Source organism: Musca autumnalis, unplaced genomic scaffold (genome assembly GCF_047663935.1).
Source record: "Musca autumnalis isolate F117 unplaced genomic scaffold, ASM4766393v1 scaffold_1, whole genome shotgun sequence".
NCBI classification, from domain to species: Eukaryota; Metazoa; Arthropoda; class Insecta; order Diptera; family Muscidae; genus Musca; species Musca autumnalis.
This window is the reverse complement of record NW_027411644.1, coordinates 182,994,548-183,014,360: the sequence shown is the minus strand read 5'-3', so window position 1 is coordinate 183,014,360 and position 19,813 is coordinate 182,994,548. Positions and strand designations below refer to the sequence as shown.

General features: G+C 38.7%; 1 protein-coding gene across 1 annotated transcript in view; it reads right to left on the bottom strand.

Moving 5' to 3' along the window:
• ppk22 (pickpocket 22) overlaps window positions 1-19,813 on the bottom strand; it is a 51,699-nt gene that overhangs the window by 921 nt on the left and 30,965 nt on the right. The window contains exons 9-10 of the mRNA XM_073961160.1: window positions 3,495-3,663; window positions 3,148-3,263 (exon numbers count right to left, since the gene is read on the bottom strand). Of these exons, the coding sequence (XP_073817261.1) occupies window positions 3,148-3,263; window positions 3,495-3,663 (285 nt within the window). The remainder of the gene's footprint in view (window positions 1-3,147; window positions 3,264-3,494; window positions 3,664-19,813) is intronic.

The following is a 19,813-nucleotide window of genomic DNA, read 5'->3' as shown; positions in this document are numbered from 1 at the left end:
AACTATCAGCCCTAGGCAACACCGCGTGTTACCAGGCGCCAGACAGTTTTTAGCCTATGTGTACTCAGGACATTTTGTCAAACGTTGTCAAATGTTGTGTTGTTTACAGTGACTTAAAAAATCACTTTGCAAAAAAATGGAATTTACTTGTGAACATTCAAATTAAATATTTGTATGTCGATAAAGGACCATCCTATAGATCTATGAAAAACTGGTTTAGTGAATTCAATCGTGGCCGACACTCGCTAAAAAATGCAGATCGTAAGCGTCGTCCAAAAACGGCGTTAAATTCGACAGGTTCGGTGCGCATGGCGACGTCGCACAAAGTCGCCCCAGTGGACAAAAATCGAAAAATGTGTTTTCGACTTTTTTAAAATTTTATGGTTTTATTTTATTGAGAACACTTTAAACAGGACAATCGTGAAAGAATTTTGTCGATATATGGTGTTACCATAAAGTTATATCTCCTCAAACATAGACAATTATTCGTAGGTAGCTGACGTTGCAATTTATATAAAAAAGGACCACATGTTCAATGAACTGTACTTAAACAAGTTATTAGAAATATTAAAACTTTTGAATTGGGAATTAAAGAGTGGCCAATAGACTTCCGTTTTGTCAACAAAAAAGTTTACATAAAATGTTTATATATAAAATACGGTAATGTTGATTGAATCAATATCATGTCATACATTACTCACGAATTTTGCTTCTTTCATTGAGTGTATCTAACAATTTCAGCAAATTGCAGCTTCATCAACTTGGTACATGAAACAGACATCCCTTTCGAATAAAATTATGCAAAAATTACATCCGACAAAATCCGATTCTTTGAGACGCAAAAAGAAAGAGAAAATTGTTTGGATCAGTTAGAATTGAAAAGTCCTCGGTCATTTTTATTTTTATAGTTTTCATACCGTAGAATGTCACTATGAAGCAATTTTCCTTTTGTTTTGTTCATTTCCAAGGAACAAATTTTAACACTTTTCCCTTTAAATTTTGAAAGGTTTACATGTTTTTGTTTATGGGAACACACACTTATAGTACGTTTACGTATAACTGGATTTAACAAACCCTTTGGATTTCAAATGTCAATTCCATTGCGAATACATCAAATTATAGTACGTTTAGATTTATAATCCACTCTATTTCCATAGCGCAAACGTCAAATAAATCCTCATAAAGAAAGCTAACCCGGCAAAAAGGTCTAATGCAAACGCCATTTTAACACGACAAAAAGGTCTAATAAGTACAGCGTTTTAAATTTAGGAAATCCGCTGGATTTCAAGTGTCACTTCCATATACGTCAAATGAATCTTTGCCAATAAATCCAGTAGATTCAATTTGATGCATATCTATGTAATGCTATGTTTACATTTACGAAATACACTCGATTTCAATTGTCAATTCCATTGCTTAAACGTCAAATAAAAACCAATGGATGTCAGATGAGATTTCATTTGACGTATACACAAAGGAATTGACAGTTGAAATCCACTCGATTTCGTAAATGTAAATGTACTATAAGTGACATTTACAATCCACCTTTTTTATTTCAAATACAGGCGGTGGAAAACTAACGATACTATTGATATTTTTATAAGAAATATCGGAACTATCGAATGGTGCGACTATCAATAGTTTGCCAGCTCTACTGCTAATGGAGACAATTATGGGGAGATGGTCTGATCCAAGAGAAATTACGGGTTTCTGGGTGGCGTAATTTGTCAGTCCAGGTGACACGATGGTTATGTCTGGCGAACTGTGACACTCTTATCTAATTCTGATAGGGGCGTCTTTAGTGACCGAGCAAAACGTAGAGCTATCAATCTGCTCAGCCAGCGCTGTACCCCTCTGGTCGTTTCCGGGGACGGATTGCCACATCTCATGATGCGCATTAAAGTCCCTCCAAGACCAGACGTTATGACCTTTCAAAAGCGGGCTAATAAAGTCCACTATTTCTTCGATCTTACCTCGGAGTCCATTGGTGTTATTTGCTGTGTGCTTTTGGGAGAACTGCGGCGAGCTTCGTAATCTGATGACAACGACTCACTGGGGGCTGTGTTCACGCAGCATGTCCCTGTCGTAGTCCCTCACGTGGACAAATCCAGAGCAACGCCTTAGATGCACCTACTCCTGACATCTATTGCATCTCACCGAAAGTTGGATATTTGTGAATATGCGGATGTGACAAACCGAGCAGAAATATATTCGTCCTTGGTTTTTTCTCCATCCCGGTAACAGTAAAACGACACAAATACAAACATATGTAAACTGAGGTGGCAGAAGCTGGCCGGAACGAGAAAACCCGCTGCCGTGGGATTGCTTGTTTTCGTGGGTGTTATAGGTCAATTTCCCTTTTATCGCTCTTTATGAAATTATTATCGAATATTTCCCGATGCAGCTCCTCCAGACAAGGAGAATTTTGAGAGAGATCGAATTTGGCTTTCGATATAACCCCTCACCAACCCATGTTTTGGCAGCCTTCTCCACATTCGTAATGGGAGGTTTTAAGGCGAACAAGTAAAAATATTAACTTTTTATACAATGTCCAATTTGTGGTGGGGAAGTTTTCTGACCACTAGGAATCCATATTAACAATTACAGCAAATTTGGGCCGGAAATGTAGCTGAAAACTTCAAAATACCTGAAATCGGTGGGTACCGTTTATGTGGGCTATTCCAAAACGTATGGGCAACCATAAAGGCCACTATAGCCTGGACATTCCAGAAGCAGATTCGAAGATTTAAGGAACATAATCTTCTACGTTAGCGTTTCAACATCAGGGGTTGCTTGTGGCAGAGCCAAGATATCCAAGATGTAATTCCATTACGTCATTACGTCCATTACATCATACAGACTCGCGATATAATCAAATCCAACATGTCCCCAATTATGAACACTTAACAGTTACTTAAGACAACTAAGGTCAATTAAGACAGCCACATTTTTACAACAACACAACTAATCAAAACATTTTTAGGTAATCTATGACAGTTTACAAACGAAACACGTTAATCTTGTATTAGAATAATTGTATAGCTCTGAAACAGAATAGTCTCTCAAATTGCTAATCCATTAATATTTTCCAATAAAATCAATAAAAATCCATTTTCTTGCTAAGACTAGTTTTTTATTCAAACTTACTCAATGATTCCACCCAGGTATTTGTTGAGAGACGCATATAATACGGTGCTGCCGATTCATCGAAAAATACACGTAACACCGATAGATCGGCATAATTGGATTCATAGACACCGTCACTGGGTCGCACGTGGTGACAAAAAAAAACAGAAATAACCAAATTAGAAACAGAAGGAAGGAAACAAAACATTTATTGAACGGTGCGTACTCGTACACACATGCTAACATTTGATTGTAATTCTATTCATGATGACATTTTCTTAAGGGGTTGCGCAGATGTTATGCACCATTACAAACGGACAACAGAATGCTGTACCACAATACACCCACACACACATGAATATACTTACCTAATGCCTTCTTCAAAGGAATAACCATCAACTGGTAAGGCCATAACCGATAGACTATAGCGTATATCTTGACATGATGGCAAACATTCGGGACAATAAAGACCTTCCTCTCGTTCACGTTCTAACCCTTCAATATTGCTTCTTTCCGTAAGCACGTTACGCCATTTAACTATAAATGATTTTTAATGATAACAGCATGGTTTTTTGTTGTTATTATTTTAAATAGGGGTTATTAGTTAGGGGGAGAAAAACATTTTCAAATGATTATGTTCGCCATTAGTTACGCACTTTGTGATATTTTATGCAACACATTTGAAAAATTATTTAATTAATGCACAAACAAGTTTGTTGTCGTTTTGTAACACCTTAAACAAATTATTTTTATTGGTATAATGTTGTTGTGTGTACTCTTAAAAGCCTTAGATGCCTCACTTGTTTGACATTTCTCTATGGAAAATAATCACCAGTGATTATCACCATACAATCACTTAAGCATTATACGGAATGTCTGATATATTTCAAGCTGTATCAGCTTGAATTATATTTTAGGTATACCGCAGTTATAGATATTGTTACTTTACAGTTTAAACTTTAAACCTTGATTTCATCAGCCATCAAATAAGTTAATAACCCATTGTAGACCCGTAATTAAAAGATGTTTCCACCATAATATGGAGGGTATAATTGAATTTGTCATTCCGTTTATAACACATCGAAATATTCATCGGAGACCCTATAAATCGGGGTAAAATTCTAAGTCGATATAACCATGTCCGTCCGTCCATCTGTTGAAATCAAGATACAGCTCGCAATTTTTAAGATAGAGCTTTATAATATGGTATAGAAGTTTCTATTACTCCTTGGTTTTGCAAATTGTCTATATCGGTCCACGTTTTGATATAGAACCCCATAGAACAGTAGGCCTAATCTTAGATGGAGCAAACAAGTTGATGAAGAGATGAAAAGGCCCGGTATTCCAGAAACAGAGAGAGTTGGAGATCTGTTCTTAGTTCGGCTTATGGAACAAATGTTCTGTAATGGGACAACAAAGGAAGTTAGTAAGTAGAACGTTACCACCCGATTTTCGGTATTTTGAAGGTTTTAGCCTCATTATCACACCGAAATGGCTGAAATTTGGTACTTAGTCTTCGTTGGGGGTATACAACTTTCCCCCAGAAATTTGTCGGCATAGGTCCACGCTTTCACATAGCTCCCATAGAACGATACCTCCCGATTTTCTGTAATTTAAAGGTTGTGGCCACAACAATCCACCGAAATGGCTGAAATTTAGTATTTGGTCTTCATTTGGAATATTCAACGTTGCATATCAAATTTGTCTGTATAGGTCCACGCCTTCATATAGCCCCCATAAAACGTATCTCCCGATTTTCGGTGTTTTAAAGGTTGTGGCCTCAATATTCCTCAGAAATGGCTGAAATTTGGTATTTAGTCTTCGTTGGGGTATACAACTTTGCTCCAGAAACTTGTCGGTACAGGTCTATGCCCATAAAACGGTACCTCCTGGTTTGCTGTATTTTGACGGTTGTGGCCTCAATATTCCTGCGAAATGGCTGAAATTTTGTATTTGGCCTTCATTTGGGATATTAAACGGTCCATATGAAATTTGTCGGTATAGGTTCCCGCCTTAGTTTAGCCCCCATAGAACGGTACCTCCCTATTTCCGGTATTTTGAAGGTTGTGTCCTCTATATTCCACCGAAATGGCTGAAATATGGTACTTAGTTTTTGTTGGGGGTACAAAACTTTCCACCTGAAATTTGCCGGTACAGGCCCACGCCTTCATATAGCCCCCATAGAACGGTCCTTCCCGATTTTCGGTATTTTGAAGGTTTTAGCCCCATTGTCAAACCAAAATGGCTGAAATTTGGAGCTTTGTCTTCGTTGGGGGTATAAAACTTTCTCCCAGAAATTTGTCCCCGCAGAACGGTATCTTCCGATTTTCGATATTTTGAAGTTTGTGGCCGCAACCCACCGAAATGGCTGAAATTTGGTATTTAGTCTTTGTTGGAGGTAAAAGCCTTTCTGACTGAAATTCGTCCGTAAGGGTCCACGTTTCCATATAGCCCCCAAAGAACGGTACCTCCCGATTTTCGTAATTCTGAAGGTTGTGATGTCAATATCCCACCGAAAGACTGAAATTTGTTATTTAGTCATCCATGTGGTTATGAAATATTCCAGAAGAATATTATCAGTATAGGTCCGCGGGTTCCTATATCCCACATAGAAGCGTACCACTTGATTTTCGGTATTTTGAATGTTTTACCGAAATATCGGGAATTTTGTATTTAGTCTTCTTTGAGTCTTTTGTAGGTATTGATCGACGTTTTGATATAGCCCCCATGGAACAGTACCTCCCGAATTTCGGTATTTTGAAGGTTAGCCACATTGTTTTACCGAACATGCAGAAATTTGGTATTTAGTCTTCTTCATAAATTTACCTGAATATATATATATATATATATATATATATATATATATATATATATATATATATATATATATATATATATATATATATATATATAACAAGTTCGAACTTAACGCCGTTCTTACTTGTTTTTAATACAAATCGCGGAATAAAACATCGTCTACACGGGTTAAGTTAAAACTAATTCCATAACAATTGGAGTCGGAAAAGTGATTGCGATAATCCTACAATTATGTTTACCGAACTACGAGTGGAAGACTTGAAGAGATTGCTGAGCAAACTGTCATTTTCAAGTACTGGCGCGACATTGGATGGATATAGACTAGGGTGGGGCGATTTGTATGGAAGGAAACAAATATCAATGGGCGTTTCGGGTTTCTGATTCTTGGGATTGTACTGAGCAAAAAAGTCCACTAGACCATATGTCTACGGTGAAAATCGAGCTTCCCGATTTTGACTTGAACTATTCATCTCTTTTCGTCGGCCAAAATACAATATTACTATATTTTATATGTCCTTTATAGGGTTTACAAAGTCAAGATCACAATGAATGAAATCGATTAAAAATTTAAAAAACAAAATAGACCGAAAGGCACAAAAACAACACTCGTTAGAAAACTCCTAGATAACATTTCAATGTTGTAACAAAAAAGAAGTAGGACATTTTCTAACGAGTAAGAAAATTAGACGCAATGAAAGTAGTGCGAAAATACCGTGGAATACCTCGCCTTCATCCACTTGTTTGCTCCATCTAAACTTAGGTCTGTCAATTCTGCGTGCACCGTCATCTGGCACTTGTTGTGCACCAGATACAGCTCGTGGTTCATACGACGTCGATATTCACCGTCAACGCAGATTGGTCCGTAGGTCCAAGCGTCGGAACCATACATCAGCACGGGTAGTAGCAGTGTTTTGTAAAGCGTTATTTTTGTTTGACGAGTTGTGGCTTTGTTTTTGAAGTGCTTACTTAAGCAAAAGTAGCATCTGTTGGCCAATACAATTCTTCTTTTTATTTCACAACCGATGTCGTTTGTTGTGTTTACGGCGGTGCCGATGTATACGAATTCTTTTACTACATCAAAATTATAGGAACCAACTTCAACAGTTGGTCCGATCCCAATGGACACATTGCGCGTCGACACCATCAACTTGGTCTTCTCGCCCTTTACTGCCAGACCCACTTTAGCGGATTCTCCTTCGACCTTCATAAAGATATCGGTGACTTCTTTTACTGATCGTCCCATGATTTCTATATCATTAGCATAAGCAAGTAACATGTGGCTATTGGTGTAGATTGTGCCACTTCTTTTGACGTTTGCCTCTCGAATAACCTTTTCTAGCAGGATGTTGAAAAGATCACACGAAAGGCTGTCTCCTTGCCCTAAACCTCTTTTGGTACAAAACTCTTCAGAGAGGTTCTTTCCTATTTCAACTGAAGATCTTGTGTCAGTTAGAGTCATTTTACAAAGCCGAATGAGCCTTGCGAATGAACGAAGCGGGCTGTCGAGGGCTGTTTTATAATCGACAAAAAGGTGGTAGGTGTCGATCTGCATCTCTTGGGTCTTTTGCAGGATTTGCCGCAGGGTAAATATCTGGTCAATGGTGGACTTGCCAGGTCTAAATCAGCATTTGTATGGCCCAATTATTTCGTTGACCATGGGCTTTAGTAGTTCGCACAATATCCCTGACACTATCTTCTTGTAGGCGATAGGGAGAAGACGTATGCCCCTATAGTTGGGGCATAAAGTCTTACCTCCTTTCTTATGGACGGGACACAGAATGCTCAGGTTCCAATCGTCGGGTACGCGTTCTTTCTACCAGATGGTGCTAACTAGCTGATAGATACACCTTATCAGCGTGTCGGGTCCGGTTTTGAACATCTCGGCTGATAAGCCATCGGCTCCTGTTGCCTTATTATTCTTCAGCCGTTTTATTGCTGTCTTTATCTCATCTAGGCTGGGCGGTGTACATTCAATACCATCTTCTGGGATTGGATCTGTGGTATCTTCGCCGTCTTCCCTACTATCGGATACCAACAGTTTGGAAAAATGTTCTTTCCATATCCTGAGCACACTATCTGTATCAGTTACCAAATTACCTTGCTGGTCTCTACAGGAGAATGTGTCTGTACCAAAGCCATCAGTTTGATGTTTCACTCTTTGGTAGAACTTTCGGACTTCGTTCTGGCTCTCGACTGAATGAATCTCGATTTTTTCACACTCCCGCCTTTCCATTTCTCTCTTTTTCCTGCGTTTCTCCTCTCTGCTTTTCTCCCTGTATCTCTCTCGTGCTCTACGCGTTGCTACGGATTGTAAAGTAGTGCTGTATGCCGCATTTTTATCTTCAGTAGCAGCACGACACTCCTGGTCATATCATGGATTCCTTGGTGGAGGTCTCTGGTATCCAAGTATCGATTTTGCGGCTGTATGCATGGAGTGGACAATACTTTGCCATTGTGCTGATATGTTATCAGAACGAGAGGTGCTTTAATTAAGCACTTGGACTAGTTGAATGGAATATGCTGTGGCTATCTTTTGTATTTGCAGCCTACCGATGTCCAATTTCCGGGTTGTATCTGTTCGTGCTTTATTTGCAACATTTAGACAGGTACGTAACTTTGCTACAACAAGTTAGGGGTCCGAATCTATGTTTGCTCCTCGGAACGATCGTATATCCAACACGCTCGATGAATGGCTTCCATCTATCACAACATGATCACTTTGATTACTTCTTCTTTGAGCTGAAGACAGCCAGGTGCACTTAAGAATATCGAGATGCTTAAATCTGGTACCGCTAACTACCATGTTTTTTGCAGCTGCAAAGTCTATTTGCCTCATATCATAGTGAGATGTTTCACAGTGGAGACAGAATTTCCCTACTGTTGGGCCACAGATATTCTACTTTCCAATTTTGGCATTAAAATCGCCTAGAATAAATGTAATGTCAAGTTTCTTCTAAGCGCTCGTAAAATATATCTTTTGTCTGTTCGTCCTTGTCTTCAGTGGCATGAGCGCAAAGAAAGCTGATGTTGAAGAATTTTGCTTTTAGTCGAATTATAGCTAGTCTTTCATTCACTGGGGTGAAGCTGGATACCAGATGTTTGTACCTTCGACCAACTACAAATCCGCAACCAAACTCATGCTTTGAGCCTTGGAGCTATAATACAGTGCGTCACCTTATGGTGTTATTGTGACGCTTTTTCAATCCATCGTATTTCCTGTATGGCAGTAATGTCGCTACAGTAATGTCAAGTACATCTGCCAATGCGTAAACTACACCTTTTCTATAAAGAGTGCGAACATTCCAGGTGCAGATTCGCAGATCATGGTCCTTAAAACTTTTACGGGGTTCGTCAATTTTAGAGGGGTTTGTTTTTCTTTGCTTTCGTTTTTTTCATAGTAAGCTGCTTTTTCTAGGGGAGGGTTACTAACCCGACGCCCAAACCCAAGTTTTTAACGTTCTTTTGGGTGAACTCGCGGCACATGTTAGCTCACTACCTTTAACGGGTGTTAAAGGCAGCTCCCCAGGTGAAACCACGGGGAGGTCAGTGTCCACTTGGGATGAAAGAGGGACCAAGATACCAAGACCGTTCCTTGGTACATTGGTATCTTTCAAAATATATGACAATAAAATAACAAATAAGAGATGAACAATGTTCAAAAATACTTTTACGATTTACTAGAGAGTTCTTAATTATTTTCTTGGTTACAATTGATGTCTTAGTATTAGATCGAAAATCTCAATGGTTTGGCTGATATATGTATGCTGAATATCTAAAAAACGTGACAAAAGTCTGATAAAAAACTACAAGTCAATATCAGTCGACCCAACAAAAACGGTATTAAAGTTTCGTCGGCAGTGGTGAAGATTTCAAAGAAATGCAAACAAAACCTGAAACAAGTAATGATGGTGATGGATGCTGACAATTCCAAAATGTTGATGAAGAATTCTGGAAGTCTAATGGAGGAATTGAATGCCACATTTGAAAAAGTTCTAGAGAACCTACAAAACCCGCTAGGAACATGAGATGAGATGAGATCAACAAAGGTAAGAATCTGTTGTGTTGTTGTGCCGCACAAATTGTGCGTAGAGGCTTAGATTATTTGTATTATACTTGTTTTATTTTATTATCCATGTGAATTGTTTACCTGATGAGAAATTCCTTAACACTTTTACGGTATTCTTTATGGGGTCTTGTATGTATATACATATGAATATTAATCATTCTTACCAGCTTAATTCAATACTTATGTACCTATGAATGAAAAAAAACTTCAAAAGCGTTTTTCTTAAAATTGCCTTTTTGAAAGCGGTGTCCATTGTAGTTCGAAAATGGATGATCCTATCTTCATATGTTTTTGTGAAATTTTTATACATATACAAACCTTGTCCCAAGTGAGAGTTTTTATACCCTACATCACTATGTGGGGAGGGTATTATAAGCTGGTTTTGGCCAAAAAGTTTGTAACGCAGCGAAATAATAGTCGTAGACCCGTACTCATATACATATAAAAAAATGATATTCTCGACGAGCCGTGCCGATCTGGCTATGTGTGTCCGTCCGCCTGTCCATCTAAACCTCGTAATCACGCTACAGGTAGCAATTTTGATCGGATCATCGCCAAATTTTGGGCGTTGGTGGGGGTCCCGAGGTGAAGAAGCCTATTTATGGTCGGTTGGTGATGGTGGGATAATATTTAGGGGTCGGAATGGGCAAAAAACTTATTTGGGGAAAAGTCAACGTTTTATTCCAAAACAAATATCTCAGCGTCTACAAGGGGTATACCAAAAGCAAAACTTGACAATGAAAGTAGAAAATATCACCTTTCTAACAATGTAAAGTAGGTTGTGGTAGATGGTCAAACAACGAATATATCGCAATAGTCGCTAATGAAACCCCACTTTTCATTTTTGCGATTTTAATTATAATTACGAATATCACAGCTTTGGGTGGATACTTTCGAAAAACAAAGCCTGACCATGAAAGTAGAAAATTCCATCATTACAATGATGCGAAGTAGGATGGCGTAGGTGGCAAAATAACGGAGATATCCCAATAGTCGGTAATACATCCCATTTTTCCATTTTTTTTTTAATCAGAGAGGAAGAAGCCTTTTGAGTTTGGTGATGGTCGGGTATTGTTTTATTCTTTTGCGAATATCTCGTCTTGTCGTAGGGTACTATAACGGCAAAGAAGAAAGAAAATATCGCCTTTACATTGATGTAAAGTAGGTTGGCGAAGGTGGTCAAACAAGGGAGGTATCAAAATAGTTCGTAATGCATCCAATATTCCATTTTTTTTTTTTGTAATTACGATACATGTCGCAATGTTTATCCCAGAGAGAAGGAAATAAATGTTTAGCAATGAAGAACTTAGGCACAGGGGTAGTGGTGTAGAGTATCACATAATAGGCTCCGTCCCGACTATAGCCTTTGCTCACTTGTTTATTTTTGACGGATTTTTGGCAAAAAACTTTCCTCTTTTCTTTAAAATCAAAATTTTGTTGTTGACAGTTCACCATTTCTTTAAAAATGGATATGGATATTATTAGGTTCCTAATCCCACACAAATATATGCTGATCGATTTATTCGTTTCAAACAAAGCAAATTTAAAATTATAAGTAGAAAAAATATATAAAAGGGTTTTAGTAATTACAGTCGGCGCGGAAACTTTTTTCACCGAATCGATCTTAGAAACGCGTTTTCATTATTAGGACAAAATTCCCCACGTGTTACTGGTGTTGTATTTTTGTAAAAAACATATACGATTCTCACAGGCAAAGTCAACAAAAACAGCCTGTAACTTTCGCGACTTCGTTGCAAATGACCCCATATTCTTTTGTCCGATAGGAACAAAAAATATAAACATAAAATTCACGAGTTTATAAAGAAAAAGCAAAAACTGCAATAGTGTCAAAAATTCATAAAATGCTCCGAAATGGCGCGATTTGAGAACAAATTGGTCCAGAACGCTTTGATAATGATTTTAAATTAGATTACAAAAAAATAAAAATTGTATAATTAATTTCTCTTTAGAGACGAGCTTACTGACCAAGATGCTTTTTGAAAAAGGAAAGCCGACGATACGAACCCACACAATCACCACTGTGTGACATGCATGTTTCGCCTTTGGTTTAGGAAGGCTCCTCAGACACATCGACTGTGGGGCGGCTTCGCTATCCTCTAACTTATTTCCTCTTTCAAATGCAAGTTGTTTTTTTTTTACAAAGTTGAATTTTTTGTTCAAATCTTTTTATGGCTTTCATGACAAACGCTTAGCGTAGCCTTTGAAAGTTATGAGTTTGGTTCTGAACACTAACACGCCGTGACAACACTTTTTTCCATGTGTTTTTCAAGGACGTGGGTTCGAACCCCAGCCTGGCTCAAGCTGATTTTTATTTTTATTTGAAAATGTTGCCTATTAGGCGAAGGTCATTTTTTATTAATTTTTTAATTAATTTCTCTTTAGAGACGAGCTTACTGACCAAGATGCTTTTTGAAAAAGGAAAGCCGACGATACGAACCCACACAATCACCACTGTGTGACATGCATGTTTCGCCTTTTGAAAGAGGAAATAAGTTAGAGGATAGCGAAGCCGCCCTACAGTCGATGTGTCTGAGGAGCCTTCCTAAACCAAAGGCGAAACATGCATGTCACACAGTGGTGATTGTGTGGGTTCGTATCGTCGGCTTTCCTTTTTCAAAAAGCATCTTGGTCAGTAAGCTCGTCTCTAAAGAGAAATTAATTAAAAAATTAATAAAAAATGACCTTCGCCTAATAGGCAAAATTTTCAAATAAAAATAAAAATCAGCTTGAGCCAGGCTGGGGTTCGAACCCACGTCCTTGAAAAACACATGGAAAAAAGTGTTGTCACGGCGTGTTAGTGTTCAGAACCAAACTCATAACTTTCAAAGGCTACGCTAAGCGTTTGTCATGAAAGCCATACAAAGATTTGAACAAAAAATTCAACTTTGTAAAAAAAAAACAACTTGCATTTGAAAGAGGAAATAAGTTAGAGGATAGCGAAGCCGCCCCACAGTCGATGTGTCTGAGGAGCCTTCCTAAACCAAAGGCGAAACATGCATGTCACACAGTGGTGATTGTGTGGGTTCGTATCGTCGGCTTTCCTTTTTCAAAAAGCATCTTGGTCAGTAAGCTCGTCTCTAAAGAGAAATTAATTAAAAAATTAATAAAAAATGACCTTCGCCTAATAGGCAAAATTTTCAAATAAAAATAAAAATCAGCTTGAGCCAGGCTGGGGTTCGAACCCACGTCCTTGAAAAACACATGGAAAAAAGTGTTGTCACGGCGTGTTAGTGTTCAGAACCAAACTCATAACTTTCAAAGGCTACGCTAAGCGTTTGTCATGAAAGCCATACAAAGATTTGAACAAAAAATTCAACTTTGTAAAAAAAAACAACTTGCATTTGAAAGAGGAAATAAGTTAGAGGATAGCGAAGCCGCCCCACAGTCGATGTGTCTGAGGAGCCTTCCTAAACCAAAGGCGAAACATGCATGTCACACAGTGGTGATTGTGTGGGTTCGTATCGTCGGCTTTCCTTTTTCAAAAAGCATCTTGGTCAGTAAGCTCGTCTCTAAAGAGAAATTAATTAAAAAATTAATAAAAAATGACCTTCGCCTAATAGGCAAAGTTTTCAAATAAAAATAAAAATCAGCTTGAGCCAGGCTGGGGTTCGAACCCACGTCCTTGAAAAACACATGGAAAAAAGTGTTGTCACGGCGTGTTAGTGTTCAGAACCAAACTCATAACTTTCAAAGGCTACGCTAAGCGTTTGTCATTAAAGCCATACAAAGATTTGAACAAAAAATTCAACTTTGTAAAAAAAAAACAACTTGCATTTGAAAGAGGAAATAAGTTAGAGGATAGCGAAGCCGCCCCACAGTCGATGTGTCTGAGGAGCCTTCCTAAACCAAAGGCGAAACATGCATGTCACACAGTGGTGATTGTGTGGGTTCGTATCGTCGGCTTTCCTTTTTCAAAAAGCATCTTGGTCAGTAAGCTCGTCTCTAAAGAGAAATTAATTAAAAAATTAATAAAAAATGACCTTCGCCTAATAGGCAAAATTTTCAAATAAAAATAAAAATCAGCTTGAGCCAGGCTGGGGTTCGAACCCACGTCCTTGAAAAACACATGGAAAAAAGTGTTGTCACGGCGTGTTAGTGTTCAGAACCAAACTCATAACTTTCAAAGGCTACGCTAAGCGTTTGTCATGAAAGCCATACAAAGATTTGAACAAAAAATTCAACTTTGTAAAAAAAAAACAACTTGCATTTGAAAGAGGAAATAAGTTAGAGGATAGCGAAGCCGCCCCACAGTCGATGTGTCTGAGGAGCCTTCCTAAACCAAATGCGAAACATGCATGTCACACAGTGGTGATTGTGTGGGTTCGTATCGTCGGCTTTCCTTTTTCAAAAAGCATCTTGGTCAGTAAGCTCGTCTCTAAAGAGAAATTAATTAAAAAATTAATAAAAAATTACCTTCGCCTAATAGGCAAAGTTTTCAAATAAAAATAAAAATCAGCTTGAGCCAGGCTGGGGTTCGAACCCACGTCCTTGAAAAACACATGGAAAAAAGTGTTGTCACGGCGTGTTAGTGTTCAGAACCAAACTCATAACTTTCAAAGGCTACGCTAAGCGTTTGTCATGAAAGCCATACAAAGATTTGAACAAAAAATTCAACTTTGTAAAAAAAAACAACTTGCATTTGAAAGAGGAAATAAGTTAGAGGATAGCGAAGCCGCCCCACAGTCGATGTGTCTGAGGAGCCTTCCTAAACCAAAGGCGAAACATGCATGTCACACAGTGGTGATTGTGTGGGTTCGTATCGTCGGCTTTCCTTTTTCAAAAAGCATCTTGGTCAGTAAGCTCGTCTCTAAAGAGAAATTAATTAAAAAATTAATAAAAAATGACCTTCGCCTAATAGGCAAAATTTTCAAATAAAAATAAAAATCAGCTTGAGCCAGGCTGGGGTTCGAACCCACGTCCTTGAAAAACACATGGAAAAAAGTGTTGTCACGGCGTGTTAGTGTTCAGAACCAAACTCATAACTTTCAAAGGCTACGCTAAGCGTTTGTCATGAAAGCCATACAAAGATTTGAACAAAAAATTCAACTTTGTAAAAAAAAAAACAACTTGCATTTGAAAGAGGAAATAAGTTAGAGGATAGCGAAGCCGCCCCACAGTCGATGTGTCTGAGGAGCCTTCCTAAACCAAAGGCGAAACATGCATGTCACACAGTGGTGATTGTGTGGGTTCGTATCGTCGGCTTTCCTTTTTCAAAAAGCTCGTCTCTAAAGAGAAATTAATTAAAAAATTAATAAAAAATGACCTTCGCCTAATAGGCAAAATTTTCAAATAAAAATAAAAATTTTAATTAAAAGCAAATATGTTGTCATAACAGCTAAAACTAAAAAAGCATTACTGAACTTCAATGCATTTGGTGCGGAAAATTTTTTCGTGATAGAGAAAAATTGACGCATTATTTCATAATAGTTTTCCATGCTCTACACGCCTATGTGGTGGTATTTTTTTGGTTATAGCCCTAATACCCACTATTTTAGGTGGAGAAGTTTTTTGACCACTGGCAACACCAAATACCTAGTTTTAACCAATTCGGTCAGCTAAAAACTTGAAACGTACCTTAAATCGGGTGGTACCAACGTGGGCCTATGTCCACAATTTTTATCCGAAAATGTAGATAAAATAACTGAAATCGGTGGTAGCGTTAAATGGGGCCCTACAAATACGGGACCTATGTCCCCAATTTTTGGTGGAGAAGTGTATAACCATTTTGAACCCTAAATGCCAACTGAAATCAAAATAGTTCAAATCGGACAGGTCTATTCCTATATGTTGACTTATGCCCAGTGTTGCCGAATTTGACGATTTATCGTCATTTTGACGATTTTTTGGCCCAAAATTTAAAAATGACGATTTGACGATTTTATGGTCCAAAATGACGATTTTTCACGTAAGCCAGAAATGCATGAAATAAAAGACCACAACTACATTTTGACCAAAATTTCATGAAAGATTTTAAGAAAAATAATATTCCAATTTCGATTTTTGAGCCATTTTAATGTTTTATAGCAATTTGTAGACGGATTGGCTATATTTCGGCACATATCTGGAATACAGGTATTTTCATAGTTTTTGTTGCCCCATATTCAAATTACATCAGCTGAAAAGTTTCGTATAGTTTTGTTAATGGAAGTAAATCTTCCTTAAAAAGTTTTCTAGATAAAATATTAATTAATTAAATATTTAATTAAATAAATATTAGCTTTAATAACTTCCTACTAATGCCCTCTTTAAGCTGTCAGCCAGTTTTGAATGAACATTTTTATCGATTTACGACTGCCCAACAACTAAAATGTACGTCTACCGACAAACTTGGACGGTCACACTGTCAAGCAAGCGATATTTGAGCTAAGCTGTCATCCAGCTTTCCATGCTGCATTACTGCAATCTCGATAACCATAGGAAAACTATCATCTTCTGAGAGCTGTTTTTATAGCAGTATTTAGGTGATATCGGGTTAGATTTATTGCTCAGGGTTGTATAAATATTAGCTTTAATAACTTCCTACTAATGCCCTCTTTAAGCTGTCAGCCAGTTTTGAATGAACATTTTTATCGATTTACGACTGCCCAACAACTAAAATGTACGTCTACCGACAAACTTGGACGGTCACACTGTCAAGCAAGCGATATTTGAGCTAAGCTGTCATCCAGCTTTCCATGCTGCATTACTGCAATCTCGATAACCATAGGAAAACTATCATCTTCTGAGAGCTGTTTTTATAGCAGTATTTAGGTGATATCGGGTTAGATTTATTGCTCAGGGTTGTATATCTTATGTTGTCAGTCGCATACACAAAAATATCAGCAAGAAATCGCATTAAACTGTAACCAACCGAGTTTTGGACCCTGTTGACGATTTTTTGACGATTTTCCAAATATTGTTGACGATTTGACGATTTCCGATCAAAAACTGTCGGCAACGCTGCTTATGCCCCATAAACCGTTACTACACGATTTGGACGGGTGGTAAACAGAAAAACATACTTAATATACGCTCCACACTAGGACGGTAAAAAGCGGTACTAAAAATTAAAAAACGGTGTCAAACCCACGGCGGCGGGTTCTTCGACACCGAATTAAGCTGGAACCACAGAACGTACGCGATCCGGCCAGCGACAGCCTCCTCAGTGCACATATGTTTGTATTTGTATCGTTTTTCTGTGTTGAAAGCAGCACATCCCCTAGTTGACTGTACTAGTTCCCAAAACGAGTTTGTTCATACAAATAATGTGGGCCATTTGAATTGCGTAGTGAACTAGATAGTTCCATATATGTAGTTCATTTGGCACAACTCTACCTAGAATGCCGGATTCCCAAAAATACAGTACCAATATGGAGAGAAAAATACAGGACCAATATGGATGTGTGCTCCGATTGTCACATTTGCATCCACCGCACTCAAGCGTCGATGAGATGCAATAGATGTCGATTAGATAATGCTCTGGACTGCACCAGCAGTGGTGGTGGAATCTATGGGGGTAGCTGTCAGGTGTGGAAGTGCGGAGGTAGAGTTGCTTAAGGCATTCATCTCGACGATTAATAGCTGTATTCCATGTTATAGTCCCATCATTAGCCCGCTTTTGAAAGATCATAAATCATGAATTGTGGCATTCCGCTTTAGGCAATGACCAGAGGGTGCAGGGCTAACTGAGCAGATTAATAGTTTTCGTTATGCACGGTCAATGAGGATGCCCAAGCCAGAATTAGCAGAGAGTGCCGCCTAGTAAACCATAATTTCTCTTTACGCTTGAGGGAACAGTGCAACCCTTCTGATGTTCGATTATCAAAAAGGAATTTCCGGTATGATGTTGCAAATGTTACCCGGGAATCAAGTCACCAAAGTTCTCAAACTGTCGCTAGCAACCCTCATCGTTCCCGTAATTTGGAAAAGGGACGGGGTGATCCCGCTACTGAAGTCAGGAAGGATGCCAGCAAAGGTGAATCGTACAGACCGATTTCGCTTTTGTCGCCCGTAGCAAAAACTCATGAGGCATCACTTGTCCTCCAGCATCAGAAATGGCTATCCAGTTGCTATCGTCAGCATGCGTTCCGTAATCTCCACACATATTAGTCGAGAAGGCAACCGAGCGATAGAACAATGATAGTGGCGCTAGACTTTTCAAAAGCAACACTATTTGAGGACATTAAGCAGATAACCCTAAAGCCAAGAAACAAGAAGTCCAAGCGCCGTAGAGTGAAACAGGGAGTTTCCCAAGGTGGGTTGATATCTCCGGAACTGTTTGTTTATTCTGTATTCCACCCCTTCCAGACTATATTGAGTTCGTAACGCAAGCGGATTATTGTACGATCTTGGCCTTGGGTGCTATCCCTGATGTCATTTGTGAAAGGCTGAACTCTTATTTGACCATTCTTACCACATTTTCCACGCGAAGAATAAATATCCGGGTGCCACTGTGGTGCAATGGTATGCACATCCGCCTTGCACTCTGAAGGTCGTGGGTTCGATTCCCCGGTCAGGCAACATCAACAAATTTTCAATGGTGACAAAATACCCCTCAGTAAAGTTGACGACTTTTCCTGAGTATTTCAGTCATGTAAAATTCTCTACAAGTGGTGACGAAGAAACGCCGTTCGTACTCGGCGATAAACTGTAGGTCCCATATCATTGAGCTATTATGAATCGGGTGCACTCATTGATATGAGAGAAGTCTCCCTTGTCCCGTCTGGGATGTTTGTGGAACAATTATATATAATGAATATCCGGCACTAAATCTAAAGCCACTCGTTTCCCCACACGGACGGCAGATGTAAGTACTGAATTGAATGTCATAGTGAATGGACCAGAATTCAGACCAGATTCAGATTCTAGGGGTCACATTCGATATCATGTTCACGTCCTCTGCGCATGCTACATCTATTTGCGAAAACCTGAGATGTAGAACCTCAAGTCCCTAGCCGGCAACACTTAGGGTACAGATAAAGAACCAGCGTACGTAAAAATACTTTAAATAACATTACCAATCGTTTCGTTTCGTATTTTCCATAGGAACAATACAAAACGAAACATAACCCACGTTGGCCGAGCTCGCTGTTTAGTTTTGTTTTGGTTACATTCGTGAGTGCGAACAAAACGAAAAGCGAAAAGTACTCAACTCCACAAGAGCAGATAGAAAACGGAATAGTACTAAACACATGTGAATAAATCAAAAACGTTATGTGGTTGATAAAATTCAATGTGGTATGCTGATCACATGTGTGTGTGTATGTCTGAGTGTGTCATTGACAATACGCACGGCAAACGTTTCCCAAAAATACTTGTCGTTTCGGTGGTGAATGAAAAAACTCGGCAAAGCATAGCCGAAGTTACATTACAGCAATCGTACGGTTTCCATCTTTTTACATTGAAAAGTTTGTGTTTTTGTTTTGGTTGTGAGAAGCTGAAAAGTTTGTGGCTTTGTGTGATTGGTACGGGAATCGTTTTGTTTGTTTCCGTTCATTGTAAAGAACCCTTGTTGAGCAAATATAACGCGATAGGTCGGTCTGTGCTGAGCTATGCTGCGCCAGAGTGGTCCGCGAATATAAGTGCAACGTGATGGAAACATATTCAAACCTGTCAGAATGTCGCCCAGAGAACTTAATCCACATGTTTTCTGTGGACCATCTACATGAGGAGACAAAGATTGTTCCAGTGCAGCAACACACTGGCATGCTTTCGTTAGTAGTACTTGCTCGGATGTTACCGTAAGAGCCATCGCAAGCACAATGTAGAGGGGGTATTATTGGCATACCAAACTTCATATCTCCA